This window comes from Suillus paluster (genome assembly GCF_016628075.1).
Source record: "Suillus paluster strain FC165 chromosome Unknown EDB91scaffold_239, whole genome shotgun sequence".
Lineage (NCBI taxonomy): Eukaryota > Fungi > Basidiomycota > Agaricomycetes > Boletales > Suillaceae > Suillus > Suillus paluster.
In genome coordinates, this window is record NW_024537799.1 from 1 (window position 1) to 27,113 (window position 27,113).

Below are 27,113 nucleotides of genomic sequence, written 5' to 3' on the forward strand. Positions count from 1 at the left end.
GATGTGATGGCTGTCAATGACTCTTGCTCTTAAACCTTCAGGAAAACCCCTGTCGGGAGTATAGTGCGGGTATGAATGGTTCTCTGCCAGGAGAAAATGAAATAAGTGGAGTCTTCGCTGTGTCTGGCCACAAACCTCCCCATGATCCAGTCCGAGGCCCAAGATGCGGCCATCGTGCGCCCTCAGAAGAAAACATCGCACCGTGCGCCCCCAGGCCTGCGTGCAATCCAGGCTACATAATCAGATGATAGTCAGTCATTTCATTCACGGGGCAGTGTATGACACCTCTGGGCCAGGGGTGTGGAACAAACTGCAATGAAAGCAGGTCTCATTTCCATGACAAAGCAGATAATGATAATTCAGCAACTCGAGGCCCATTCCGCATTTCAACTGTCAACTCAGGGGTGACGACAATGTCATAATCAGCCGTCCCACATGGATGTGTACGACTGCGAACAGATCGTCTGAGTATACGCCGCTACTTCGGTGAAGCCAGAAGAAACCACAGGGCCAAGACGAGGCTGAGCCTTGGGCCTTGGACTCACTATTGTTCTAGAAGGCGCTGACATCGCGCTCTCAGTCCTTTTCAATATGTTTGAATATTTCGCTACGAGAGAAATGGGGCTCAGAGTTTGCTGCAGAAGGTGCGGATGTTGAGTCTGGAAGAGAGCAACAAGAAAACTCCTGTCCCAGCGAAAACAGTGCTATCAACATCGTAAGTCGGTAAAGTTCGGACAGTCGGGCACGAGAACTTGTGTTCAATTGCTAGATTGATCGATGGTAGATTTCCTGTTGAGTAGGACTCGTCAAGAAACGCGATCGGGAGGTGTCTACTGCACCATCTTGAGATAGGATGGCTGAAGTGAGCATTCGCATAGAGTATCGGATATCGACCAGCATTTGCAACAGTGGGCTGCTGACAATTTGCGCTATTGCTGGGAATTACGGCGCCGGCAGTCACAATAGGACCCCTGACTTTGACTCGTGGCAGGTATGTAGTTCATGACGCGCTTATCTTCGTGACACGAGCCTGCCTCAACTAGTCAAAATTGTCAGTAACACATTAATTACAGGACCGACATTCTGGTTCGACGACATATCGAACGGCGGGCAAAAAAAAGAGACAGATACTGAGTCACTGACAGTATCGGATGTCAGGCCGCTTGTAGAACTTTAGAAAGTATTTAAGGGATAGTCATCGCAGTAGGATAGTAACAGGTGGGGGTCAATAGCCGGCGACTTACTGTGCCACAAAAGAAATACCTGACTTTTGTCACATACCGTACTGATTGATACTATGTAGTACGAGGGTCAGGTTTTTGTGGTAGGCGTGGAAAATGTTCCATTATCATGATTGTACGAGCTGGGAGTAAAATTGGAAGATTGGTTCTCGTATACAAGCTGACTCCGTTAGAGAGTTTGAGTGGCGTGTCAAATTTCAATGCTTTCCTGGAATCCCCGGGCCTGCACCTCAATCGAGCTACTGTGATGACGGTTTCTCCATGCCAAACGATGTTGTCTCCGTTGGTACAGTTGACTATCCCATAACGTATAACGTCGGGACCCACCTCACACCTATACATTATCAAAGTTATACAGAAGGACCGATGTCACACATTGTGACTAAATGTGACGAACACATGTGACACCGCTCAACAGCGTCGAAAATCTAAGGTGCTAGAGCTAAGAGTACATATCTACTTAAAAAACGAGTCTAACGTCGTCTGCCTCGCATGGAGTAGCTCCTCGCATTGTAATTGGGCACGGAAACGACGGATTTGCTTTAACAAATCAAGTGTGTGTGTTGAGTCCTGAGAATGTCCATGCTCATTGCTGAAGGCATGCTCCTTCGAGCCGCTGACATAACGCTAGTGCTTCTACACGGGAAACCTCTGGGGCTGCATCATGATTTTCTTCTGAGTCATCATCAGAATCAGCTTCAATCACCTCACCCTGTTTCTTAGCGATCTCTCGACTGACTGCAACAACAATGGCCATGTCCCCACCATTCAAGTCGAACCCAAGGGAATCCCCGATTTGTTTTTCCTCAGCCGGCTCGAGCAGCTCGTCTAAGGATAGTGGTTCACCAAAAATGCGATTCCGAGCCTTCAATTCTTGAAGAGAAGATTTTAGTTCGCTTTCGAGGGCTGTAAGCCGAGTGGGAGGAAGCTGGCGTGCAGGAATACTTCTCAGCAGTCATTATGGAAATGTGGTTTGTGGATTTCTTGGTTGGCACGATGTCGTACATGGGGTTTTCATATGATGTGTGGACAATAGCTGGCACTGACAATGGTCCCCACCACCAAAAGTGCCGTCTGATAATGTATAATAGGCATGCGAGGTCAATACATTATACAATATACATTATGCATCGATTTTCTCACTGTCCCACAGTGGGACCATTGAAAACTCGATACAGTATTGAAAATATACACTAAGGGCGTATACATTATGGCATAGTCAACTGTATCACCACTTGCTATTATTTGCCCATATCGTGCCAATATTAATAGTCACTTCGATGCCCCTTCATCTTCTTCAAAACGATGCTTGTCTTCAAGCTTCAAGTCCTACAGACGAAGCATCTTCTCGTCTGAGCCAGTGACCATACTACGTCGTCTAGTAGTATGGGGCAAAACGGAGATTGCGTTATGGGCATCTCATGACATTTAAACTCTAGGTGTGGTGCTTGTAATGAGCTGCGGCATTTCACTGAAGGTTGATGTTGTTGAACACGGTTGAGGCGGGCTTTGGTGGAAGGATTGTCTTGCTCTAAGCTGCACAGGTGCGTGTACTGTGCGTTTTTGTGCTGCTTCACCGCATTAACATGCCTCGTGTTTTCATAGACGCCCAGGATATTAGAGGCTATCCGTCTCCACACCTCCATTAAGGCTGCAGCACGAATGCTCTTTGTTATCATCCGCGCCGTCCTCGACGATATAACCCCCTGCACCTCTGACCATGACTCCAACTTATATCCCCACAGCTTTCAAAATGCGCCACCTCGCAGCCGATCCCCCCGAATCCTAGCTGCTGGTGCTCACTGCTCAAGGCTCGTCGAATGGCACGATCGCTATCTACCCTGCACAGCTTCACGAATCACGGACTGTTGCTCATGTGGACCTGCTACTCCAGTGCATCACCAACCGTTCCTCCTCGCGTACGTTGTTGCACAAGTCTCGCGAATCTGGGATCCATGTGGCTCACGGTGCTATCACTCCAGATATCCCTTCGACTCTCTCAAGGGGCGTGTGCGTTAGATGAACATCGCAGCCGAAGTTTCTCACTCCCCAAATCGCTACTCGTTTCTGCAATGGAGCTTCCAAGGCGCGTTTTATCTCCACTTTGTGACGATATCTTTCGAGGGCGCCACGACCTTCCTTCCAGCGCTCTGCTCATCGCACAATTCAGTCTTAACTTTTGGCAACTCCAGGAACTGGTCTTGGTCTTTCTCATCTGCTACCCCTCCCCAAACCTGTCCAAATACTTAGCGGTGCAGTACAGTCAGGAGTCGAAGCTGTGCGAGCCCCGCGTCCAATTATTGACCGAATGCGACTACGGGTGTTTGGGAGCGCCATCAATCATGTAACGCATAGCCCAAATCCTTGACCACAGAGAGGTGGTGGCCTGAGTGAAAAATTTCCATCCCAGACGCTCGACGGTGTTGAGTACGACCCTATGCGTGAGTGCTTATCTTGGGCCAGACTATTGCGGTATTTGATTTCGAGCAGTGGGGGGTTCTGTACGAAGAGCGGGAGAGCGAAATTGACGAGGCCGCTGGAATTCTGAAATTCATATTAATTGTTCAGAGCTGCTCTCGATTTTCCCTTTCGTCCTTGCCCTTCATCAGAATAACTGGTAGACTGATAGGGAGCTTAGCAAAGTAGAAGTCTGGCGAGACTCCGGTAATCATGAAGACGACTGATGGACACAAGGTATGTCTCTGTACAATGACCATTGACATAAAATTTGCGCATCGATGTTTCAGTACTAAGTACTACCCTCCAGATAAGTGCACCTACCACTTAGCTGTACTTGTTGATGCAACATCTACTATCGACTTCTTGTCAGACGTTCCTGTGACCTCATTTGACTTGGTGAGTTTGTCTGTAGTTCATAAATCCAGCCAGTGACTAACAATCGTCAAGCTATGTAAGTTGGGACGATAAGGACATACTGGTGCAACTTTTTACATCTGACGGCATGTTCGCTGACCATTTCCAGACAAGCTGATCCAATACCTCTACCACTTGCATTGATGCAGTGATAAGGCAAGTGTTTTTTCGTCTTGCAGATTCCATACTCTCAATATTTTCTCATCGCGAGCTTCTCGGAATCAGCCTATTATGGCTCTCTGGGTCTTCTGATGCAACCCCCCTGATCTCAATGCTATCCATCCTACGCCGAGGTCTTGGTAACCACACCCGAGCGATAGACATTCTTCAGCCTGGTACCCCTTGCTGCCGCATATCCTCCGATGTCTTCTGCGACCGTAGCCAGGCCTCTGCTTTGCAGCTATGAAGTTGTCCGAATGGCGGAGATGGCCCTGCATGTCCACAATTTTTTACAATTTCCAGCAAGCCAAATTACGAATAAATTTCTAACGGTGCTCTAAACAGTTGATAATTGGAATATTTAACACCTGCTTATAAACATTGCCTTTTCAACCGTACCCTACGAAGATCCGTCTTGTTGACCATGAACCTTTTGCGCAAGACCAACACTCAAATGTTGCGCAGGAATTTTAGCATCTATGGGGCGGCCGTGCTGAGCTTGATCGAATCATGGTCGTATTACGGAGAGTGTTGTTTGGGAAGTCACAACGTCCGATGAACGTGCACATATTTGATGAACAACGCGAAGCCAAGGCCTCCCAGGAAGCGGAGATTCATTCGTGCCCCACGACCCCATTGTACCGCACATCTCCCTTTGAGTACTTTCTACATCAACTTCTCATAGGTTCACAGTTCTTCCAGAGTCTGCGGACATTATCATGCATTTTGGCTTAACCGTTTTGCCTAATGTAGGGCATCTCAGCAGCAACAGCGAGCAACGCCTTTACGTTCACACTGGAAGTTTCAGGCTATGAAAGACCTGTCTACTACTATGACTTTCCCTCATTCTCTTCCACAAACTCCATCATGTTTACGTCCCGCTCAATCATGTTTGCGCTGCTCAGCTTCCTCGCTAGCGCCAATGCCTGTGTAAAGTGCCCAGCCAAATTTAACGTCGAGCATGACGATGTTGCCACATACGTATCCGAACGTACCATCCCACAATACCCAGGCGGCCCGGTCATACTTTGCTCGTGCGTCGCACCCACACATCTTCGTTGAACAAAGTAACTGATAGGCTGGCAGTTACTACAGTGCCAAGTTATATGGCGGCGACTTAGTGCACTGTGCGTATTACACTGTAAGTGCTTTCTGGATATTGTGCAGCTTATTGTTCTCGGTTGACATGCTAGCGGTCATCAGTCCAACAGCCAGTTTGGAGGAGGATTTGACTCTTGTCCGACTAGAGCAACTGTGACGGATCACTGCTGAACGGAGGTGGGGGAAACGAGACACCCAACGGGAGGAGCAATGTTCGTCTGCAGACAGTCGTGTACGTCAGTACTTACAAACCATCTGTTAAGGTCCTTGAGGATGTGTTCGCGTATTACAACTGGTCGACCTAAGAGGAGAGCACTGCACGAATAGAATGCGAAGTACTCATATACTTGGGGTTCCAAGTATCCCAGAGTACAGTATTCGAAGAGTTTTTGCAGAACGATGGCTTTAGCTACTTTCAAGGCTGTGGGTATCAGTACAATGCAATGTACCCGATTACCCAGCTCATTTACGAGCGGATACAACGTTTGTTGAAATTGTATCCTTCATCTCGTTGTCACATCTTGAGCCTGCATGCTGCCAGCACGAGGCACTGGAAATCACGAACTACATAAGCTACACAACGATCGGTTGCCTGACTGTGTCTGATGGTGATCTAATTTGTGAAACTCACTCATCTAACATCAACAGAATGTGTGTTGATGTTCTTGAATCCCTGCTCAGTTCTGTCTAATTTTTGCCTTATTATCAGGGGGTAAAAAATCCATCTAATAACATGAAATTATCGTAAATTGGCTCTAATCACTTATAAATAGTGCTAATTAGCTTAGGAGGGTTGTCCTGAGGTATTGTGGAGGAGTATCAAAAACAGTATTGTTTACCAGGGCATTGACAGACTGATTTCCGGGATGATTGCGAATACTTATCATCTGTAAGGAGTGCCACTCCGCTGATGATGGAATCCCCTTTGCAGTACCGCTTTGACGAGCCACTCCCTGACGTATAAAAGCACGTCCGTACTTTTCGGTACCAGTAGTGATTTGACCCCCATTCACTCACATCTTTCATAATCTATGTACTTATTTCCCCGTCAAACTCGTAAAGCCTTACACATCACTTGGGAGGGTATTCTAATAGGTGGTTGGGATGATGCAACTGGCTGAGACAAAACAAGACTATCTAGCAATTCTCGCAACAGATGGTGTCTAAGTACTGGCGTACACCCGGATGTCTGCAGACGACCACTGCTCCTCCAACTAGGTATCTCGTCTCCCCTACCTCTTCACATCACGTTCAGCACTTACCATTCACACTGACGGTAGCCGGGCAAGAATGATACCCATCTTCAATCTGGCCTGTCTTCTGATACCATCGCTTGCATGTCAACCCAGAATAATGAGCTGCACATTATAGAAAGCACTTACGGTGTAATACCGACAAGCCACTGCTGAGTCGCTGCCAATCAACTTGGCATTGCTGTACCTGCCGGCCTATCAGTTACTATGTTGGAGATGTGTGGGTGCGACGCACTCGCAATATGTGACCTCGTCGGTTAAGTTGGAGGTCTCGCCTAGGTACGAGGTACTACCATCGACCTGCAATGTAGATGGGCACTGTATACACGCACTGGCGCCAGTGAGGAAGCTTAGCAGCGCAAACATGATGGAGCGGGAAGTAAACATGATGGAGTTTGTGGAAGGGAGTGAGGCAAAGTCAGAGTAGCAGGCAGGTTTATAGGCTGAAACTTCCAGTGTAAACGTAAATGCGTTGCTCGCTTTGCTGAGATGCCCGTGTACTTTGGGCGAAAACAGTTGAGCCAAAATGCATGATAATCCCGCAGACTCTGGGAACGTCACGAGAATTTGATGTGACAAGTACTCAGAGGGAGATGTGCGGCACGGTGGTACGAATGAATCTCCGGTTCCTGGGCGACCTTGGCTTCGCATTGCTCGTCAGATATGTGCGCGTTCATCGGACGTCGTGACCTCCTAAACAACACTTTCCGTAATATGACCATCCTTAAATCAATGAACTCTGCACGGTCGCTCCATAGCTGCCAAAACTCCTGCGCAAAATTTGAGTTTCGGTCTTCCGCAGAAGGTTCGTGGATGTGGTCAACAAGACGGATCAGTCGTAGGGTACGAATGTTCATGGACAGGTGTTTTATTAACTGTTTATAACATTGTTAGAAAGTCGCTCCGTAATTAACGATTGTCAGTCAGCGGCATGGATTTATAGACGCTGGCAACGACACTTACCCCAGATCATCGTTTGCCATGGTTTCTCAATCAGCTTCGTAAGTGATTCGGATTCGGTTGAAGGTCGTAGCCATGGGTCGTTAATACTATCATGCATGTTGACACAAGATGCACTTTCCCGATGACATATTCGCAGCTGCTGCTCACATTATCACAGATCTACGTGACAACGCCATACGGTATCGCCAAGTAAGTCCAATGGTACGGCAACGTACGGTCACGGTAGCACTGACCATTCGACAGCTCGAGGAACTCATTCAAGAGCTCTTTTCTCTTGATCTGAGTCCGACCGTGCCCCAACAGTTGCTGGTAAAACGACACAATCATCAGTTTGACCGCCAAGCATCCACAAACGGTGTGAAGGCTGCAACTAGTCACATCCCTCTTGCCAGTTCGGTGAAATGCATCCAGAAACTCCTGCACGCCGTCACCAGGAAGCCGGTGAGGTTCATGCGGGAGAGACTGACCCGATGATCTGTCACGCGATCCTGCGCATAAGTGTAGGTTCGAATCTTCTCGCTGCGGTCAGCGGTGCGCACCAGATTCCAACAGGTAGCTCGGCGGGAGACAATATCTTGGGCGACCTTGGACTCTGTCAGACGAGTGCGAAGAACTTGAAAAACACGACGCCAGTTCTATTCGAGTTCAGATCAACATCATTGGTGATGGTATGGGCGTTGGTTACGGGCTGATGTTGACTGCATTCGTCTCGCATGAAAACGATGATACCGGTGGGTGTATGGGTGAGACGGACTACAAATTTTGTTTTGTTGAAGTGCTGAGGACAGTGGTTGGAGTTGATTAGGCAGGCTGCTTGAAGTCAAAGCCCACCTTGTTCACCTGTACCGCATCACCTTCATGTCTTCCATTTCATTGTTCCCGTTCATACTCTTAGCATCTTCGCTAACGAAAAGCCTGAAAGCGGGCGTGTCACCCACTACTCAATATAATTTGGTAGACGCGCCACACACAATGTACAACGCTCGTCCACCTCAGCGCATCATAAGCGACTTCGCTTTTAAACACATGCATCCTCCCGCTGTGTTTCATTGCTTTGTGTGTTCGCCACCAGACTGAACCAGCAAATCGAATATAGATCTGCAGAAGGTCCAACAGAAATAGAGCCGCTTCAAACCCTCCAACGCCGGCTTTCAGTTCCAGCAGTGCATGCGAATCGCGCGGAGACGATGGAGGAACGAGAAGAGAGGGGAAGGATATGAAGATGTGGGTGGAGAGGGTGTTAGTGAGGGTGGTGAATTCTTCGGATGCTAGGGTGCGCATGGTAGGGTCGAGATCTTGTATGAGAGGTAGTGTTTCTTCGAGGTAATACTGTGGTAGTATTGAGCCAGGATCCACGATGGTATGGGAGATCACAAAGGTTACGAGCAGAAGGCCAGTTTGACCATGCTTCATGGAGGGGCTCTAGTTGACGTGCGCGTATGATATCTTCTGGAGATAGATGATCATCAGACTGACATCTGGTATATACTGAGTTCATACTTTAGATCACTGTAGAGTTTGCTAGCCGTTCGTCCCTAATTTTGATGCGCGACCTAGAGGATGCGAGCACCATCTTGTTCGATTTGGTGAATGTCATGGAAGGTGAAAAGATGGACGTATGATCGAAAAGACAAGCCGGTGAGGTTTTATTGGACTATGGCAGCGGCACAGAAGGCAGAACACAATGGAGACTCCCTGCGAAAAAGGTTGTCTGGTTCGGAAGGTTTTGGCAAACAACCGCCTTCCAAAAACAGATTGAACTTCAAAGCTTCAAATGTCGTACACCCCACACAGCAGTCACTGTGGAAAGGCGAGCCGATGAATTTCAGCAGGAGAAAACGTTGAAAGTCAGTAGGGAGAGCCACTGAAACAAATAAGGCAGCATAATGAATCAGCGGCCAATGAATCCCCGGAAAACTGATGTTAGTAATTAATATTCTATTGTGCCATAGCGCTTCGTTGCAATGAACGGTCTTCTGTCAAGATTTTAGTTACCGAGGAATAAAAATATGTAGTTGCCGAAGAAGAATAATATATAATTGCCGGACGATAGGAATACATATGCGGACAGCTAGTGTACTGGGGGAGGCAACTCTGATGATTAGCATGTTCTAATGCAATACAGTTGTGGTAAGTACCAGATTTAATGCATTATGGTTACAGCATATTGTGCCCTCTATCTTCTTCAACACAGTACCTGTCTTCAACACCCACAGACAAAGTGTCTTGCCGTCGGAGCCCGTGGCCATGGACGAAACCTGCTACAGTGTGTATGGCGTCTGTATGATCTTTGAGCTCCGACATTTTACTGTCGGAGGTCGAAATGGGCTCGGGTGGAGGGATCGTAAGTGTCTTGCTCTAAGCTACAGAGATGCGTGCACTGCGCGTTTTTATGCTGCTTCACTGCATTAACACATCGTTGCCCTGGTTCCATTCTCGTGAAACCAGAATGCATTTAGCTCGCGGTACTATCACTCTGGTCATCCCCTCGACTCCTGCGGTGCGGGACCGCAAGGCCGGAAGTATATTGGGTAACCTAGCCAAGCCTAGCCACCGCATCTTCGTTGCGGTTGCGAGACTAACAGTTTCCTTGCCGCTGTGTGTAAATCCATGTGGCTAACTGACACCCTGCATGACCACAATTATTCACAATTTCAAACAGGCCCAATTACTTTCTAACAGTGCTATAATTTTTTTGGCATTCATTGATAGAGATATTCTATGTAGGACATTACATTCTAGTCTAAGGGACCCCTCTGTCTCTAATGCACCTCTGAAGACACAAATGCCCTGGTGTGATGCGTACGCCTACCAGTCCGCCGTTCCTGCCAGCGGTTTTAGACGTGTTCTTCAACGAAGATGAGATGACTTTAGGTAGTCGCACGGTTATAAGGTTATCAATTACGCCAAAGGCTATAAACAGTTAGTAACCGGCACCTATATATAAAATTGACTTTTCAAGTGTTGGCACCGTACGAAGTTCCGTCTTGTTGACCACGAATCTTCTGCGGAAGACCAAAACTCTAACGTCGCACAGGAGTTTTGGCATATATGAGGAGGCCGTGCTGAGCTTCATCGATTCAAGGATGGTCATGTCATGTCATGGAGAGTATTGCTTGGGACGTCGCAACGTCCCACATATCTGACGAGCAACGAGAATCCAAGGTTGCCCAGAAACCGGGCATCCATTCGCATCATCGTGCCGCACTTCTCCCTTGAGCACTTGCCACATCAACTTGTTATAACGTCCACAGAGTCTGCGGGATTGTTGGCTCAACGGTTTTCGCCTAAAGTAGGGCATCTCCATCTCCGCAGCAAAGCGACATTCATACTGGAAGGTTCAGCCTATAAAACGCCTGCCTGCTACTATGGCTTTGCCTCATTCGCTTTTACAATCTCCATTATGTTTACATCCCACTCCATCATGTTTGCGCTGTTCAGCTTCCTCGCTGGTACCAATGCGTGTCTACAGTGCCCAGTTACAATCGCGCACGACGGTGGTGTCATGCATATATACAATATGATCGCACTAGATAACCAGACCACATTGTGCATGTGCGTTACAACCACACGTCTTTATTGAAGAAAGTTACTGATAGGCTGGCAGTTACGACGATGACCAGAATGGCCACTACTCAATAGTGAACTGCCTGTATGAAACCGTAAGTGTTTTCTGGATGTTATGCAACTCATTGTTCTCGGTTGAAATGCTAGCGATCATATCAGGGTAACGGACAGCAGTTGGCAAAAAGCAGTATACATTGTCCGGATACATTACCTGTGCAGGAACATTGCGTAATCTGATGTGAGGAGGTGGGGGAGACGGGACACCCAACGGGAGGAGTAATGTTCATTCGCAGACAGCCGGGTGTACGCCAGTACATCACCATCTGTCATGAGACATCAAATAGTTGCATCTTACATTAGCCAGTTACAGCAAATGATCAGCGAATCGGATACTAGGCCGAGGAGGACTGACTGTAGGGAAGTGAATTCGATTCCTCAATTGACAATGTTTGGCCAATGCGGCATTTAATACAGTCGTGTCGTAGCGATCGAGACAACATTCCGGGCTGTACTACAAGAGGGGGTATACTATGTGACGGTGAGATGGTCAAAAGTAGTGAGAGGTACTACACATAAACCAAGAATGAGCCATTGTCACATGCCCACCACTCAGTTATACTCGCCAATGCAACATCTACTATCAGCTTTTATCAACTTTTTGTCTGATGTTCCTCTCACCTTTGACTTGGTGAGTTTCATTCCCGGCATCTGTAAACCCATGCCATCGTCAGACTAAAAGTGGAGCAACTCGGGCCGGGTCTTAAACCCCGGTACACCTGATGACACATCGCTGCATATTTCCTGAAAGTCGGTCCAATCTCCCCACTCGCCTTGATGCAGTGATCACTGATAAGGCAAGTACTTTTTCTTACGGATTCCATACTCTCAACGTCCTTGTCGTGTACTTCTTGGGATCAGCTTGCTCTGGCTCTCTGATGCAACCCTCCTGGCCTGTATGTCATCCATCCTACTCCGAGGTCTTGGTAACCACGCCCAATCGATAGCCATTCTTCAGCCTAGTACATCTTGCCGCCTCGGGAGAAAGCCGTGTCCACGGTCCGCGTCGGCCTAATCTATCATCACGCCTTCCGTCTTGTTGACCGCGAATTGTCTTATGGAAGACCAAACTCAAAACATTGCGCAGGAGTTTTCGCATCTACGGGGCGTGCCGTGCTGACCTTCATCGATTCAAGGATGATCATATTCCGGAGAGTGTCATTTAGGAAGTCGCGACGTCCAATGAACGTGCACATCTGACGAGCAACGCGGCGAAGCCAAGACCTCCAAGGAACCGGAGATTCATTAGTGCCCTGCGACCCCATCGTGCTTTACGTCTCCTTTTCAGTACTTGCCACATCTTCTCATGAGGTCCACAGTTCTTCTCAAATTTGCGGAGATTATCATGCATTTTGGCTCAACTGTTTTCGCCAAAAGTAGGGCATCCGAGCAACGCCTTTCAATACATTCACACAGGAAGTTTCAGCCTATAAAACACCTGCCTGCTACTATGGTTTTGCCTCATTCCCTCCCAGAAACTCCATCATGCTTACTTCCCGTTCCATCATTTTTGCGCTGCTAATCTTCCTCACTGGTGCCAATGCGTGTGTAAAGTGCCCACCCACAGTCTGGTGGGATGGTGGTTCCATGTCCCTGTTGAAGACGATCCCAGGGCCAGTAGCCCATACCACATCGTGTCTGTGCGTCATACCCACATATCTTCATTGAACGAAGTAACTGATAGGCTGGCAGTTACGCCGATGTTCAGAATAGTGGCTCACCAGTGGAGCAGTGTGTGTATGAGACCGTAAGTGCTTTCCGGATATTGTGTAGCTCATTGTTCTCAGTTGACATGCTAGCGATCATACCAGGCCACCGGCAAGTTGACAAAAAAGCTTGGGCATTGTCCGGCTACAGTACCTGTGAAGGCAAACTGCTGAATGTGATGTGAAGAGGTGGGGGAGACGAGTCACAAGATACCCAGGAGGAGCAATGTTTATCTGCAGACAGCCGGCTGTACAACAATACTTCGATCACTATACGAGAATTGCCAAATACTTAGCTGCATCCCCTATTAGAATTCCCCCAGTACTTCACCACTCTCTGTAAGAATAATGCATTAAGTCTGCTAATTAGCAGACACAGGTAATGCATCAACAGTGCTTACTAGCATACTCTCATGATGCATCAGTGATGCATGATTTGATGCTAACTAGCAGACATAATTCAGGCTGCCTAGATAGATAGGATTGTACCCATCAGCCTGGCAATTAAGAGTTTTTCCCCGGCCACTTCAGAGTACTGTTAAATCGCGATCTTGATCAATTCAAAGATTATATAATACATGGGACAAGAATAAGGCACTACATCGATCAGGCCAGAATGTCACAGAAGCAATCATCAGTACCCATCAAGGGGGACATTGGGGATCGTTAAGTCAGGTAATTGCAGCTCGCGCTCAGGGGATGTGATAGACAGAGATAGGTCCAGCATCTGGGGCAGGTAAGGCGCCCAAAGACAACCAAAATGATTGGCGAGCCTCCAACGGATATCAGCCTGTCGCGCTGCATATGCCTGTAAACCTTCAGTATCAGCCGAGTTCCCCCCCACACAGTGACTTCTCCATTCTTCCCACCGCTGTACCTCCCAGTTGAAAAAACGGACGACTCTCCCCATTTCCTCTGTCAACAATTCTATCTCTTCTGTCCAACGTAGGGCTCTTGCACGGCTCTTGCACCATTCAATGCACACACCTGGTAATGTCTTAGTTCAAGACACATCCAAATCACATTCAGGATACTTACCGTCATCAGTACTCTCATTGCCATTACAATCGATGCCCTCCATCATCCAGATCCACGAAACCTGACGTCGTCCTTGTCCGACACTGAAAGGATCCACGAGCGGCTTGATATGGTCATCCACTAGCTCCTGCAACTTTCCATGCCAGTCCTTCTTCTTCAATAGCATGGCCAGAGACTTTAATGCCGTCCAAGCTGACCTGTAGCGATTGATGCACATAGTGTGCCGAGCGTGGACATGAGCGAGGGCGTTCTGGCCTCGTGTATTGGCACCTTGACCATGCATCCATTCATGCTTGAATGTCAGAAGCGAGAAGTGTATCCGAAGACACTGACAGAGTTCTTCGAGGGCATCATGAGCTTGTGCATACCGTAGTTCCCACTCGTCATTCTGGAGGTGCTGATCGCAAGGTTTGTTCCGTAGCCGTGAAGGTAGCCACAATGTAAGATCTTCGGCATTCTTGTGGTCTTCGTGCCCTCTTTGAATAAGACTCTGTACTGCAGGCATGTAAAGGACCTGGACACCCCTCCAGGTCTCAATTTTATGCCGGAGAGAGTTGCGCTTCCGAATGAGGCTGCCCTGCTGTATATCAGTGGCATGAGGGCCTATGGAGTCAATCAGAGAACTAAGACGACATCTTGAAAATTGTTAGCGGGATCACGATATTCTGCAGATAACCACTTACTGTTCATCTTCGAGATCTAGGCCAGATGCAATGAGTATGCTAGGTGATATTTCTGGGTGCAGGGAGACATCTACCCTGCACTGTAGCTCGTCAGCTTCCAGCTCGGCTAGTTTTCGCCATGCGCCTGCCTGTGTGATTGCTACATGCGCCGTCAGTGAGGGATTGCCAGCAAGTAAAGCACCCACCAATAGATTTGGTTTCAAACGGATTGGCCAGTGTCAAGTCGTTAGGATTCTCTTCCCAGGCCTCAATTTCATTTAGCCATGTTGCGCGATGTTTGGGGGTAATCACGGTATCAAACTCCTTGAAAGCTGCTTGGTGTTCAGCCCTTTCAACACGAGCGTCTTTCATCTTGTGGAGGAGAGATGCGCCCAACCCTACCACCTTCTTCCAGTTCCAGTCGCCGAAATGGTCGTCCAGCGTGTCTCGCCGACACCCTGGGCCCATGTTCTTTGTACTTGCAGCCACAGGATTAATATTTGACCATCCTCTTTCTGGGGCTTCGCCGTCCGTGTGGCCAACAAAACGAGTGAAGTTGAACAAGAATCTAGTCTGGCACTTTGTGACATGCGCGGGAAGGTGAAACTTTGGCACAAAGAAGTGGATGACCTTTGAAAGATAATCTAAATGATGGGAATGAGGGAGGGATTCCATGCATGACCAGAGGTGTTTATGCCACTGACACGTGATGTTGTAGGACACATTTAACATTTTGACTGAATTGTCGTGCAAGCTGGAGAAGAAAAGGTAATCCATGTTGATATACCTGTAAAATGGTCAGACACATTGACACATAAGCATTGTGAGCACTCAACATACTTCTCACCCTTCTGTAGATCACCGACTCCATTAGCATGCTTCATGTTATGACATGCACAGTCTATCGTGCCAACACCAGTGGCAGCCAGTCCCTGCGATGGTTTAGTGTTGGCCATATTCACCGCGTTATGACTGGAGCATGTGCTTTTCTGTGAAACGGAGTCAGAAACATGCAAAAAGTTAGATCGGGGTTGTGTACCTCCTGTACTTCTCCAAGATGTTGGCCTAGATAGGACTTGTAGTCGGCCTCCTCCACAAAATATGACCACCCTGTAGACAAACTGGGATCTGCCTCGTCGCTCGATACATTGTGTCTTTTTAAGCAAAAGTTCACGTGAATTGCCAAAAATGTGGCGTACAACCACCTGAATCACATGAGCCCATATTCATACTCAAAAAAAATTCTGATACTCACTGGTTGGCTTTCGTCGCAAGTGCCCAGCCTTTGTGCAAATTCTTACCAGGCTGCAGACAAGCTGGACAGATAATGACACATTCACCTTGTGATGTGCCATTAACACTGCCCTCTTCATGTCCACGACCAAAGTGTTTCAAAATCTTGAGATGTCGCCACTCGCGAACCATTCATAAGAATGCATTGTAACGGTCCTAAAGTCAAAGGTTAAGACAAACAAGTAAGTGGACAAGATGACGAAGTACTTTACCTTGGGTTTTGTGAGACCCATATTATCCGTCAGACAAACTAGTGAGTGGTAGAACTCATAGGTGGACACCTTTGATTTGAATGATAGAAGTTGGAAATGGCACAGCAGTTGAAAGGTAGCTGCAGTCCTCGGGTCAGTTGATGTTGATGGGAACCATCCGTGGCGAAGAAGCTGTCTGACATGCGAGTTTGAAGTTTCACATCCACAGAAATCCAACCCGACTTCATGAATGCCATTCGTGTCTATTAGCACAAACTTGCCGTTAAACACCTATCTAGGGAGAATGCAGTGTTGGCCAACAGGATGCCCAAGCTGGATATGAAGGCTGAGAGCCTTCAATGACATGACCTGGAAAAAACACCAGTCCATTCCTGCAGATAGCTTGATATTTTTTCCGTTTTTGAAATGATGACACGTACCTGTATTCGATTGGTAGGAGACCACGAGTGATTGGCCACAGTGCATCCGCGACAGTACAGTTGCAAGTTGTCACAATCCAGACATCGAAATTGTGCATGGGCACAACATTCCCCGCACACATTGCTAGAGCTATCACTGCGTCCATCTAACCGGATCAGTTCGGCGAGATAAGTGTCTCGTTCCCCCTTCCAAGAAAGGAGAGGATTATCCTAGGCACCAGTTAGTAAGTAAGGATGAGTATCCTGAGAGTGAGAGTCTTACTGCTGCCATCTGCCTGCGCCTTTGAGGCAAGGCCTCATCATCCCCCAAAACATTATCCATGGGCATGGGATCATCATCGGCCAAAGAAAACGAGTTTTCATTGTCAGGTAGAGTAGACTCGTGCATAGATAGAATTCATGGAAGGTTGCTTGTGATGTTGCAACGCTTGATCCACATTGGCCCATCACGATGCCCTCCAAAGGTTACTGAGGTGTGCACTGCCTGTCATGACTGTGAAGCAGTGGGTGGTATATATGCATTCAAACAAGCTCGCTTCCGGTGTTCATGACTTTTCTTCCATTGATCAATTTCCTGCCATGACCAAGGCAAGTGAACCGCCTGAATTGTGGTAGGTGGAGGTTGCTCATTGCCACCTAAAAATGTCAGTGTCCGTACATATTTTGCATTCACTGTGATATTACTCACCCTCAGACTGCAGCATCCTTTCAAACTTGTCGTGCGATTGTATCACCTTGGCATGGAGAGATTGGTTTAGGCCTCGGACTTGGCCCAAACCAGCGTAGCAAAACTTTCCCTCAGTAGGCAATACACTTACCAGTAGACTGTAGACAACACAAACAAAGCCAAACACATCCTCTTTGCAAACCCTTCCTCTTCGCATCTTGCAACTCCCTAATGCAACTCCCCATCTAAAAATTCCTCCATTGAGTCACCAAGGCTCAGTATGCCTTCAATGTGGCCGTGAAATGCTTAAAAGCCACGCCTGTTCTCAGTGAGTCCTACTTGACTCATTTGGATGATGATAGCAATGACCACCATGAGCGTGGCTGACTCTCATCCCGTGCCTGCAGCGACTATTGTTTACAGTCCTGGTGATGCCGCCGGTAAGTCTTATTAGTTTTATAAATTGACCACAAGTGTGGCTGACTCTCCTCCCATGCCTGCAGCGACCATTGTTGACAGTCCCGGTGATGCTTCTGACTCTCCTCCTGCACCTGTAGCGACCATTTTTTACGGTCCTGGTGATACTGCTGGTAAGTCATATCAGTTTTTAAAATTGACAATACTGAATATTTGACTGTAGATTCTCTCTCTGCTCTTTTTGAGCAGTTGAATATCTCAGGGCCCAACGCAGTTGCACTGACAGTTGCCCTCTGGGAATTCATACAGGACACTGTCATGGCTACAGTGCGTGAAGTTACTGTGGAGGCCACTGTCAACATGTCACCTGTTCCCAATGAGATCGATGATTCCGCCGCTACCACAACCAGCCTGCCTGTTGACACTTTCTTAGCCACTGTGTCTGTTGATGCCAACACAGCTAGTGTACCTGTTGGCTCTGGAGGTGTGGCTGCTAGCTCTCCTGCTGCCACTGTGCATACCCAGGTATATAGGAACATTAGATATGATGTTCCCGCTCCCAACACTTCAGGGCCCTACTACTGGGTCACCTGCGGTCGCCGTGTCAGTATCTTTTCTACTTGGTGCATTGCATCCACTTTGCTTCTTGCTGGTTAGCTGACCAATTTCCTGACTTAGGCAACAGACTTCCTTGCATGTCATTGGTGTTAGTCGGGCTTCCTTTTCCAAGGTTCGTTCGCTTGCCGAAGGCATGCAGCTGATGAACAACGCAATTGATCGAGGGGACATTAAGTTGTTGATTTGAGAGCTATTATACACATAGTGTCTTAGTTACATTGCACTCGTGCTTGTAGAATCAGATGTGTTTACTCAAACAAGGAGGATTGAAGCCAACAAGGTCGCTATTATGTACTCTTCCTGCAACCTTCCAATGTCTGACAGAACAACACTGTGAGATCTCGAAGACCAGAAGTCGAAGCACACGGCAAGGTTGCAATGACACCGACTCAAACAAGGAGGATTGAAGCTGACAAGGTTGCTATTATGTACTCTTCCCGCAACCTTCCAATGTTTGACAGAACAACACCGCGAGATCTCAAAGACCAGAAGTCGAAGCACATGGCAAGGTTGCGATGACACCGGCGGAGCATCGGACACTGCAGAATGAGTGGACATGCAACCAAACTGCAGTATGGCTGAAACTGAAGAGTCTGAGTACAGGTGAAGCAGGCAACACACCGGATATGTTGCTCGAATATGACATGTTTAGTACTGAGGTCGTCTAGTACTACTTTGCGCTATTGAAGTTTTGTAATTCAAAGGAACAAGTTTGAAAGTAGTGAGCTAAGCTAAAGATGAAAGGAACGGTACTGGCAGAATTGTGATAGGAGTCATCCTGAGATTTCATCCATCCGTGTACTTACTACTAAGTGGAAAGACTGAATGATCCAAGGTATCTCTATGTGCAAGGCCGGCTCGTAACACTATTGCCTACAGCTTGTCTTAAGGTATCATATATATCATGTCTTGTGTTGTATCCGAGTCTGAAGATATGATTTGTTGTGATACTGATACTTAATTTCGTAAATCTCTGATGAATATGTTTGGACAAGTTGAAGTTTATTACCGTCACATCTGGCCCACCACTGCTTTTCACAGTCACACACTCATGGGTCGCCCACAGCTATACAAGACTGAAGAGGCATGGCTCAAAGCTGCCCGCACCTCTAATCGTAAATACTATGCGAAGTACGTTTCCTGCACAAATTCTAGACTACATACTGATGAACGCAGGAACAAGAGGGAGATTGGGCTCAAGATGGCCAGGAATTATCGTCACAAGAGGGACAATACTACTAAGTCAAAGTGTAGAAATCTCACAAGTGCACCCATGACCCCCAAGTGTGTCCTTTAAAAATCTTACACTGAGCTCACTTGCCAATTCTTATAACTGCTATAGACAGAGTGTATCCGAGTCATCATTTACTCCACCATCTCCAGCAGCACACGAGAACTGTGATATGTGCGACTTTTCATTGATATATTGACTGATTCTACTAACTTTCAACTGTACTCTTCATAGATATGATATTGAGGATGCCCAATCAAACCTTGTGGTGATTTCTACCAAACTCGAACCTCTGTTTATCAAGATGGTACAGGACTTTCAAGACAACAGAGAAGCCGTACATGAGACTTTGGAGCGCATTCACGAATACCTGCAAACTTTGGACGACAATTTGGGTCATGCAGCAGCTGCTGGTGTGATGTGTCAGTCCAAGGCAATCACAATGGCCACAGAGGAATTATGGTGCTACTCAGCTACGAGGGAGATGGACAAAGAAATGAATCCAAAATTCCTTCGTGGAGGATTGTTATACCAGATGATAGTGTAAATCTTTGCAATGTAAGCCCTATGAATATGCTCGCTAATATCCTTAACGAATTTCTGCAGACATTTTCAGCTGAATACTTCAGGCTCTGGGATGACACAGATCATATTGTTTTCTTTAACAACATTTATGTGCGCTATTTTGCACGCTGGCCAGACAAGGAGAGACTGTTTCCTGGTGTCACCAAACTCTCTGGAGAGCAGGCTATCGCCGTTGCTTGTTCTGTGAGAAGGAAAGAGAAGGTTTAATATACTGTTTTCACGCTTCAATGAACACACTACTGATGAGTGCATTTAGGGTCTATACCGATGGTATAAATAAGCTGAAAAGTGTTGTCTGAGGCACAAGTCATAGGGTCTGGGAGGGCGGATGGATCGAGTCTGTCTTTGGAAAATGTTGAGGTTTTTGGAGCATGTTTCGAAGATTTGCCATCATTCACTTAAGCAGTTAGATAGAGCACCAACAAATGTTATTTCTAGCTTCCACCGGTGATTTGTTGCTATGGTGCAAATCTTTATTGGAAGAGGCATACCTCTGGCTTGCTTATTGTGTGCATATTTCGACAGATTTCTCTCCCATTCACCCAATGTCCATGTCCCAGATGCAGATGGGAGTGCTGATGCGCGAGCAGTGCGTTATGCTCAAAACATTTCTTCCCGGATATGTGCTCATCAACTCGGGAACAGCGGAAGACATAGCCATTTTCTGGGAGTCTGTTTACTCCAAGTGGTTTGAAACCTGGCCTGAACATGGTGCTATTGAGTATTGTCACTGGGTAAGTCAGTCACTTGCACTTGATTGCCTGTATTCACGCCTCATGTGAAAAGAGGATTAGATTGTTCTTGCAGTTGACCCCCTTGTATATGACTTCTGACAAGGCAACTTTGCATGCGTACTTTCCCATCAGGAAGCCACGAAGGTTTGCCATTCAACTCATAGACATAGAGCAGGATTTAATACATATCAGAACATAGACTCAGACAGCATATGCACTGTGCAAAATATTGGGTGGGAGTGGAGGCGTCATTATGCAAAAGGGGAGAAGGATAGGTCGTAGTTAAATTTATGAAGTTGCAAAATGTATCTCGATTGTCAGGAACTGCGAACTCGCAACTCGGCCTCGTGCACAAATAGGAAAGACCAAGGTACTATTAGGAAGAATGAGGGTGCACATAACAACATTTGCCCATGTTTTTGCTTACCTATCTAAATATCATTGTCCCCCAGACGCGTTAATGTGTGTCCAGAAACCTTTTCACTGGTGTATGCTAATCAGTGTGATGACAGATGCCTGCAGAAAAAGTAGGCCACACCAGAACAAGAGGAATTCCTCCTCAGTCATTTTCCGGAATTCCTGCACACATGCCTTGAACAAGCACTACAAGTATTTTTTGAAGTGTGTCGAAGTTGAATGGTTCCAATGTTGGCCCAAGTGCAAGGTGTCGTTCCCAGAATTGCCAGCTGAGCATGTCTACACGACCAAAGAAGAGGAGTATATAGCAATGCACTGTGAAAACCCGTCAAAAGGCAAGTCAGGGATATGCTCACCATGCAAAATGAGCATGTACTTACCAGATCTCGACAGCAAATCGCATCCTGGTTCAGATGGCAGAATAATCCTGCCCACTTAGGTCGCTCAGGCTGCTGAAAGAGGGGTGTTTAAATTTGACGCCATGTTAGCTGGGGGCGTCAATCTGAAAGGAACACACGCACCACAGAAAATCGACATATATTCCAACAAATACTACGACAAAAAGATCAAGCACGCTGCAGACAATGCGATCAAAAATGAACACATTACCAATAGAGGTCCAAAGTTGAACAAACACTGCGAGATCACGTGCCATATGTATTCAGACGAAAGTGAAGTCATCAAAGCCAAGATTGACAAGAAGTACAAAACAATAAAGGTGAGATATACAAAACAACATGAACACCGAAAGTCAGGTAAGCCACCAAAAATTGACAACATGTCCAAAATCAAGTACATACCTCTCCCACATGATCGAACGGTTCGTTCTGACTAAATTTAACAAAAAGAGCTATTCATGAGCTCAGGCCCCATGCTCGATCGAGTCCTCAAGTACCTTGGACATATGACTGGAGGGTGGAAGTTTAGCGTGTTGATGGGGGGTCATGATCCTAGCACAGGTGAAGTGTCAGTGTTTAAGTGAGTGAAAGAATTTGATGTGCTAGGAAAACTGTACTCATGATTGATTCACATTAAGCTACCATGTAGGAGAAGTCGAAAGTGGTGTACAGTTTGACCAAGTGTACGACAAGTTTGACGTCGTGCAGAGCGCCTTCCTAGAATTTGTCAAAAAGTCTATTGGTGAGTTTAAACATGTTATTCAAAGATGTGCCTTACCTTCAAACTAGCATTCGAGTCTACGTTATCATGGGAGTCTGAGTCGGAGTCAGAGTCAGAGTCAGACACTGGACTATTGTTGTTAGACATGGACTCTGACAAGGAGTGGGGAAAGAGCGGTGGTGAGGGTGGGCATAGTCAACTGCAGGAGGATCCTGGGAACTACCTCTATCGCATGACTCCTCAATCTGATGAAGGGGCCGATCTATTTCCCGCCATTATTAATGCATCACCAACTACCACCAGTGATGCATCATTCAACGTTGAAGCCACGGGCCACCTCACAACAATGGACCACATGGACCTTTTAGTACTCAATCCTTTTCTGAACGACCCCATCATACAGGGTAGTATAGATTTTTCAGCATTTGATCCATCAGTGTTCTCAGCTGTGATCAACGATCCGACCTTCAACATCAACATGCTCGGTTCCCCTCAGGTGCCTCCCGTGAATTCACATTGGGATGTCGAGGACAACCCATATTCGTCAACTCCACAGACTCAAGAGGTCTTTCTTCCATCTGTACATAGTGAGGAAGGAGAGGATAGCAATGACCTCAACAACTCACCTGCTGTTCCCCAAGCCAGGTGCAGAAATCATTTCGATGGAACTCAAGTGCCTGCACCGTCTGCAGAAGCCCCACATCTGCATGCACATAACACTGTCCCGTTCAATCCACGTGAATGCGACAATGAGATTGGTACCTCAACTGTTGCTGAGAAGGGTAAGCGGAAAAATGCTGAAGGCAACTACAGTTCACACAAGTACACACATTCGTTTTCTGTTTGTGAGTGACACTGATATATTCTTTGCAACAGAAGGGCACGACGACATTAGAATAAGGTTTAGATATCAACTTGTTGATTTTGTTAGTGTATCTTGCTTGTAGTACTATACACCTCTTATTGTAATACAGCAACAAAAATATTTTCTTGAACTCTGCATGCACGAAATGAACATGAACAATTTTACCGGCTTGAAAACCTTGACAGAAATTACGCCAACAGTGTTAGTGGGACTTGGTGAATAAAAAACTCTAGAATGACATCATTCTGGTGCCATCTTCTGATGCCGAGTACTTTCCTTTCCTATATTGGACAAGTGGCTGAGGTACAAAGTATTTAAATGCATTAATAAGCAAGGGAAGCAAGGTACAAAGTATTTAAAGGCATTAGTATGCAAGGGAAGCAAGGAAGGTAAGGTACAAAGTATTTAAAGACATTAGTAAGCTAGGAAAGCAGGGGAAGCAAGGGACAGAGGTATGCAGAAGTATCCCCTATTGAGATTTAGAGGGCTTAGTAATTAAAGGAAGCAAGGGACGAAGTATTTTGCCTGATGCATTACCAATGCATCAGTAATGCATCACCTTCTCTATTTGGATTGAGCAATGTTGATGCATCATGAAATGTCTGCTACTTAGCCTATTTTAATGCATTAAAACTACAGTATGGCCTGAGTACTTACTACTAAGGTCATTCACTGGCCTACAGGTTATACTGTCCATATTATGCATAATTATGTCTGGTAAGAAATTGTATGGTTATGTATGGTTCTCTCTAGTCCTTGATGGGTGAGCCTTTATGCATAATGGATTCCAACTATGCATAATGCTGCTGGTAATGATCAGCTCCACTTCGGGTACCCACTTTGTGCAACACACATCCTATTTTAGTCACCACTTCATGTCAGCCTGTTAGATACCGTGCCGACTCAAGAAGCAGAGGGGTCGGGGCTTGGCTTCAGCTCTTGCGCTACGCCCTTAGCCAAGTACGTGCCCCGAATTTGGAGCAGGTCTGACATTGTCCAATGGTAGGACGATTGGACCGCTTTGGTCCGCTCTGAGGGTTGGGGAGTAAGAGCTACTAGTGGTGGGCCAACTAGGAGTGGGGCGGAGGAGGCGGGGAGTGATGTGGAGAGGGGATAGGAGCAGGGGAATGTTGGTAGGGGCAGGAAAGGCGGAGGATAATGCAGAGGGGCAAAGGAGGATATTTGATAGGGGCGGAGTAATAAGGGAAAGACTTAGAACACAGCTCTAAGTCGGAGCGGAGGGTCGGAGGGTCGGAGGTGACAACAAGTTGAGACTTGTGTCCAGAGGAGGCAAGGTTCTACTGAGAATTCTCACAAGATGTAACTGCAAGAAGACAAGTAATATTAAGGCTGAGGAAAAATATCTAAGTACAGGATATGTTATATACTTCTATGTATGAGGCAGTGATCAGGATAACTATGTAGTAAAGCTATGTACCAAGGATATAGTTTGTAAGTATTTTACATAGGCAAAGACATAAGTCGGGGTGGATATCAATATGTACGCGTTGGATCAGCGATCGAGCTGTAATAGGAATTACTGGCCATCCAGAAGTAAGGGTCTATGTACCAATAGGGAAGGCATATATCTAAAAGGGGAAAGAGCTCCAGTTGAATGGAGAGGTTATGGAAGGGGACTGGTTGAGCGGTTGAGCGGAAGCATAGGGCAGAATGCGGACTTGTGATTGGGCGGAGCAGAGGATGAATGGGGCGGAGGGGTCAGAAAGCGGAGCGGATATCAGTATCAGAACAGTCGGATCAGGTATATGACACAGCCTCTCCACATTATTCCGACAAATCACATCTTCGCATTTTTCAGCCACACAGTGTGGGTCACAACACCAAAAACATCACCCAATATAGTATACCCCACAATTATAATTATTTCCACACCCTCCGCACCTCACTACAGCTTCACCACCACACCACAATAGATCCCCCTTCATATATAAGTAGTAGTTTGGTATACTCCTCCAGGGCCATTTCAAAATAGCCTAGGTGCAGAACACTTTTGCATTCTTGCCCCTTTGATAGGGAAGTGTCCCAGGGCATTCAGATCATGTTTAGAAGTATATATGAAGAGATTCCTGTCCTTATTTGACCTCCTGAAGTGTCCTACATTAATAGATATAGCATATATATAGGAAAACACAAATGAATGCACCACTGACATGCTATGTCATAAATGATAAGGGAGGTGTCAAATTGATCTGATCTGTAATTGATAGCATTGCATATAGAGTAGTCAACATTTATGTGGCTAGGAACTTTGACTAGCCTTCTGAAACACTCAAAACAACAGAAACATGGCTACTATTCACCCTTCTGAAAATCCACCACAGAGTGTGGAACAAAACATCTGTGCCATGCACAGGCAGTGGCAGTAACTCCAGTTGCTCAAAGATTACTTTGGTTTGTATTTGATGCATTGACCGCACGATGGTTGCTGCAATAAAATCTCTTGTTTTTCTGTTCAACAAGGGATGGCAGATATCAAAGCAACAAAAATGAACATACCTCCTTACTTTCCACAGCTGATGATAAATGAGCCTGGCACTCACCTTCAGTCACCATGTACCCTAGGCCATCAGAGAGGGAAACATCAAGCTGAGGCTGTTTCATGTTCATGTGTTGAGCAGTGAAGTTTCCATCCACAATGTATCTCTGCATAACCAGCCATCTACCAAATTAAGTCAGCATCAGGGATATCAGGCCATCAGCCAGCCTGCTTGTACACAGAGTATTTATAGGCTGACCATCTCTCTGTGGACATTGGGGGAAAAAAACTACTTGCCTTGCATACTTGTCATGCCAAGACAGTGGCATATTGATGCCAGACTGTGGACAGGCAGCACAGAATGAAGCTAGCTCACCCTGACCAGGTTGTACCTTCATATCATGACCAAATCTGAACCTTTTACGATTCATCAAATCTCTGAATTGATGAGATGTCCTCATGAGTTCATGATACTGATTCTAAGGGATTGGTGAATAAAATATATGATCTTGTAAAAAAAATGATGATTTACCAGAACAAAGTCTGGAGAAGCATTATTTGTGAGACAATGAAGCTTTGGAAAGAAGCTCATGGCAGAGGTCTTGCATTCAAGTGCATCAATGAGGAAATGATCAAGGACTTCAAAGGTGAAAGCAGTTTGAGGATGTGATATACTGGCTGGAAACAATCCTGCATTGAGCAGCTGCACATGCTGCTGAGGTTCAGATCCATGGCATTGACACCAGAATATGTTGTGGGTGAATATGCCTATGGAATGCATGATAGTCATAGAAGTTGCCCCTGGAATGGTTGCTTTGATGGTCTCAACTCTGGCACCATCATCCATATCTATATCCTCATTGACTTCCTCCCATTCCTTGGTATGACCAGCATTCACCAAATGGTAAAGGCAAGCACACAACCACTAGGTGTTAAGACCATGCTCAGGGGTAAAGTGGAGTCTGAGGGGCTTGGCTTCAGCTCGTATGCTGCACCCCTTACCCAAGTATGTGCCCCTAATTTCAGAATGTAGTCCAACACAAATTCTATGGGTTCCAACAGGACGTCAGAACGGGGGTCCTTTGAAGGAGGACCGACGGACTACTAGGTGAGCACGGGAAAGTTGGGTGGGGGTTGTTCCACCTGACAGGAGGGAGGCGGGAGACATACTGGGGTTGGAACCAACAGTAGAAGTGGAGGCAGAAGGAACTGCTTGGACGAAGTCCAAAGCAGAGCAGAACGGAGGGGACAGATGTTGAGAGTGCGGGGTCTAGTTCCCAATGCACAGGAAGTTGGGTGAGTGGAGGAATGGGGGAACGGGGGAATGGGGGAATGGGGGGAATGGGGGAATGGGGGAACGGTGAATGGGGAACGGGGAACTGGGGGAACTGGGGGGAACGGGGGAACGTGGGACGGTG

The 27,113-nt window shown here is 46.6% G+C and overlaps 13 protein-coding genes across 13 annotated transcripts; 7 read left to right on the plus strand and 6 right to left on the minus strand.

The window, feature by feature from the left end:
* Positions 1–1,771: 1,771 nt before the first annotated feature.
* On the minus strand, positions 1,772–2,248 carry EDB91DRAFT_1281413 (uncharacterized protein; the record flags this gene model as incomplete). Its single annotated transcript, XM_041324736.1, has 2 exons — positions 1,772–2,137; positions 2,187–2,248. The coding sequence occupies 2 exons, from the start codon at positions 2,246–2,248 to the stop codon at positions 1,828–1,830; spliced, it is 372 nt and encodes a 123-aa protein (XP_041168905.1). The 3' UTR covers positions 1,772–1,827.
* Positions 2,249–3,911: 1,663 nt separating this feature from the next.
* On the plus strand, positions 3,912–4,521 carry EDB91DRAFT_1088863 (uncharacterized protein; the record flags this gene model as incomplete). Its single annotated transcript, XM_041316528.1, has 4 exons — positions 3,912–3,935; positions 3,996–4,097; positions 4,149–4,152; positions 4,295–4,521. 4 exons carry the CDS (start codon positions 3,912–3,914, stop codon positions 4,519–4,521), a joined length of 357 nt encoding a protein of 118 aa, XP_041168906.1.
* A 612-nt stretch (positions 4,522–5,133) lies between these two features.
* EDB91DRAFT_1178109 (uncharacterized protein) lies at positions 5,134–5,676 on the plus strand. The gene is made up of 4 exons (XM_041320420.1): positions 5,134–5,308; positions 5,361–5,415; positions 5,478–5,587; positions 5,639–5,676. Exons 1-3 carry the CDS (start codon positions 5,142–5,144, stop codon positions 5,544–5,546), a joined length of 291 nt encoding a protein of 96 aa, XP_041168907.1. The 5' UTR covers positions 5,134–5,141; the 3' UTR covers positions 5,547–5,587; positions 5,639–5,676.
* Positions 5,677–6,403: 727 nt separating this feature from the next.
* EDB91DRAFT_1178110 (uncharacterized protein) lies at positions 6,404–7,086 on the minus strand. The gene is made up of 3 exons (XM_041320421.1): positions 6,864–7,086; positions 6,758–6,815; positions 6,404–6,695 (listed from the first exon to the last, which is right to left on the minus strand). The coding sequence occupies exons 1-3, from the start codon at positions 7,013–7,015 to the stop codon at positions 6,627–6,629; spliced, it is 279 nt and encodes a 92-aa protein (XP_041168908.1). The 5' UTR covers positions 7,016–7,086; the 3' UTR covers positions 6,404–6,626.
* Positions 7,087–7,750: 664 nt separating this feature from the next.
* Positions 7,751–9,541, minus strand: EDB91DRAFT_1240416 (peptide chain release factor 1; the record flags this gene model as incomplete). The annotated part of the gene is made up of 6 exons (XM_041322021.1): positions 7,751–7,897; positions 8,023–8,226; positions 8,277–8,401; positions 8,530–8,907; positions 8,975–9,062; positions 9,539–9,541. 6 exons carry the CDS (start codon positions 9,539–9,541, stop codon positions 7,751–7,753), a joined length of 945 nt encoding a protein of 314 aa, XP_041168909.1.
* Positions 9,542–10,577: 1,036 nt separating this feature from the next.
* On the plus strand, positions 10,578–11,645 carry EDB91DRAFT_337396 (uncharacterized protein). Its single transcript, XM_041326909.1, has 2 exons — positions 10,578–11,146; positions 11,199–11,645. Exons 1-2 carry the CDS (start codon positions 10,689–10,691, stop codon positions 11,320–11,322), a joined length of 582 nt encoding a protein of 193 aa, XP_041168910.1. The 5' UTR covers positions 10,578–10,688; the 3' UTR covers positions 11,323–11,645.
* Positions 11,646–12,529: 884 nt separating this feature from the next.
* EDB91DRAFT_1178145 (uncharacterized protein) lies at positions 12,530–13,249 on the plus strand. Its single transcript, XM_041320422.1, has 4 exons — positions 12,530–12,634; positions 12,691–12,855; positions 12,908–12,962; positions 13,027–13,249. The coding sequence occupies exons 1-4, from the start codon at positions 12,561–12,563 to the stop codon at positions 13,093–13,095; spliced, it is 363 nt and encodes a 120-aa protein (XP_041168911.1). The 5' UTR covers positions 12,530–12,560; the 3' UTR covers positions 13,096–13,249.
* Positions 13,250–13,555: 306 nt separating this feature from the next.
* On the minus strand, positions 13,556–16,933 carry EDB91DRAFT_1240417 (uncharacterized protein; the record flags this gene model as incomplete). Its single annotated transcript, XM_041322022.1, has 11 exons — positions 13,556–13,908; positions 13,960–14,594; positions 14,643–14,781; positions 14,828–15,408; positions 15,462–15,610; positions 15,670–15,826; positions 15,877–16,034; positions 16,127–16,396; positions 16,427–16,474; positions 16,546–16,731; positions 16,808–16,933. 11 exons carry the CDS (start codon positions 16,931–16,933, stop codon positions 13,556–13,558), a joined length of 2,802 nt encoding a protein of 933 aa, XP_041168912.1.
* A 652-nt stretch (positions 16,934–17,585) lies between these two features.
* EDB91DRAFT_1257018 (uncharacterized protein) lies at positions 17,586–18,434 on the plus strand (the record flags this gene model as incomplete). Its single annotated transcript, XM_041324259.1, has 4 exons — positions 17,586–17,652; positions 17,716–17,802; positions 17,853–18,252; positions 18,308–18,434. 4 exons carry the CDS (start codon positions 17,586–17,588, stop codon positions 18,432–18,434), a joined length of 681 nt encoding a protein of 226 aa, XP_041168913.1.
* An 864-nt stretch (positions 18,435–19,298) lies between these two features.
* EDB91DRAFT_1257019 (uncharacterized protein) lies at positions 19,299–20,270 on the plus strand (the record flags this gene model as incomplete). Its single annotated transcript, XM_041324260.1, has 5 exons — positions 19,299–19,378; positions 19,424–19,531; positions 19,590–19,652; positions 19,713–20,019; positions 20,085–20,270. 5 exons carry the CDS (start codon positions 19,299–19,301, stop codon positions 20,268–20,270), a joined length of 744 nt encoding a protein of 247 aa, XP_041168914.1.
* Positions 20,271–20,614: 344 nt separating this feature from the next.
* EDB91DRAFT_1088869 (uncharacterized protein) lies at positions 20,615–23,327 on the plus strand (the record flags this gene model as incomplete). Its single annotated transcript, XM_041316529.1, has 10 exons — positions 20,615–20,797; positions 20,871–20,941; positions 21,119–21,259; positions 21,320–21,514; positions 21,550–21,586; positions 21,654–21,969; positions 22,063–22,192; positions 22,251–22,354; positions 22,402–23,178; positions 23,308–23,327. 10 exons carry the CDS (start codon positions 20,615–20,617, stop codon positions 23,325–23,327), a joined length of 1,974 nt encoding a protein of 657 aa, XP_041168915.1.
* Positions 23,328–25,349: 2,022 nt separating this feature from the next.
* Positions 25,350–25,595, minus strand: EDB91DRAFT_1013671 (uncharacterized protein; the record flags this gene model as incomplete). The annotated part of the gene is made up of 2 exons (XM_041312459.1): positions 25,350–25,458; positions 25,513–25,595. Coding segments are annotated over 2 exons (192 nt in total), but the record flags the coding sequence as incomplete, so codon positions are not given.
* Positions 25,596–25,691: 96 nt separating this feature from the next.
* On the minus strand, positions 25,692–26,476 carry EDB91DRAFT_1064880 (uncharacterized protein; the record flags this gene model as incomplete). The annotated part of the gene is made up of 3 exons (XM_041314755.1): positions 25,692–25,862; positions 25,986–26,174; positions 26,228–26,476. The coding sequence occupies 3 exons, from the start codon at positions 26,474–26,476 to the stop codon at positions 25,692–25,694; spliced, it is 609 nt and encodes a 202-aa protein (XP_041168917.1).
* Between the last annotated feature and the right edge of the window lie 637 nt (positions 26,477–27,113).

Bases quoted from the DNA above. Each gene is read 5' to 3' on its own strand.
- EDB91DRAFT_1178109 (XM_041320420.1), top strand. From the start codon at position 5,142: ATGTTTACGTCCCGCTCAATCATGTTTGCGCTGCTCAGCTTCCTCGCT. The intron at 5,309-5,360 runs GTGCGTCGCACC...ATAGGCTGGCAG, and splicing joins GGCCCGGTCATACTTTGCTC to TTACTACAGTGCCAAGTTAT. The intron at 5,416-5,477 runs GTAAGTGCTTTC...AGCGGTCATCAG, and splicing joins TGCACTGTGCGTATTACACT to TCCAACAGCCAGTTTGGAGG.
- EDB91DRAFT_1178110 (XM_041320421.1), bottom strand. From the start codon at position 7,015: ATGTTTACTTCCCGCTCCATCATGTTTGCGCTGCTAAGCTTCCTCACT. The intron at 6,816-6,863 runs GTGCGTCGCACC...ATAGGCCGGCAG, and splicing joins GACGAGGTCACATATTGCGA to GTACAGCAATGCCAAGTTGA. The intron at 6,696-6,757 runs GTAAGTGCTTTC...CGATGGTATCAG, and splicing joins TGGCTTGTCGGTATTACACC to AAGACAGGCCAGATTGAAGA.
- EDB91DRAFT_337396 (XM_041326909.1), top strand. From the start codon at position 10,689: ATGTCATGGAGAGTATTGCTTGGGACGTCGCAACGTCCCACATATCTG. The intron at 11,147-11,198 runs GTGCGTTACAAC...ATAGGCTGGCAG, and splicing joins AACCAGACCACATTGTGCAT to TTACGACGATGACCAGAATG.
- EDB91DRAFT_1178145 (XM_041320422.1), top strand. From the start codon at position 12,561: ATGCATTTTGGCTCAACTGTTTTCGCCAAAAGTAGGGCATCCGAGCAA. The intron at 12,635-12,690 runs GTTTCAGCCTAT...ATTCCCTCCCAG, and splicing joins TCAATACATTCACACAGGAA to AAACTCCATCATGCTTACTT. The intron at 12,856-12,907 runs GTGCGTCATACC...ATAGGCTGGCAG, and splicing joins GCCCATACCACATCGTGTCT to TTACGCCGATGTTCAGAATA.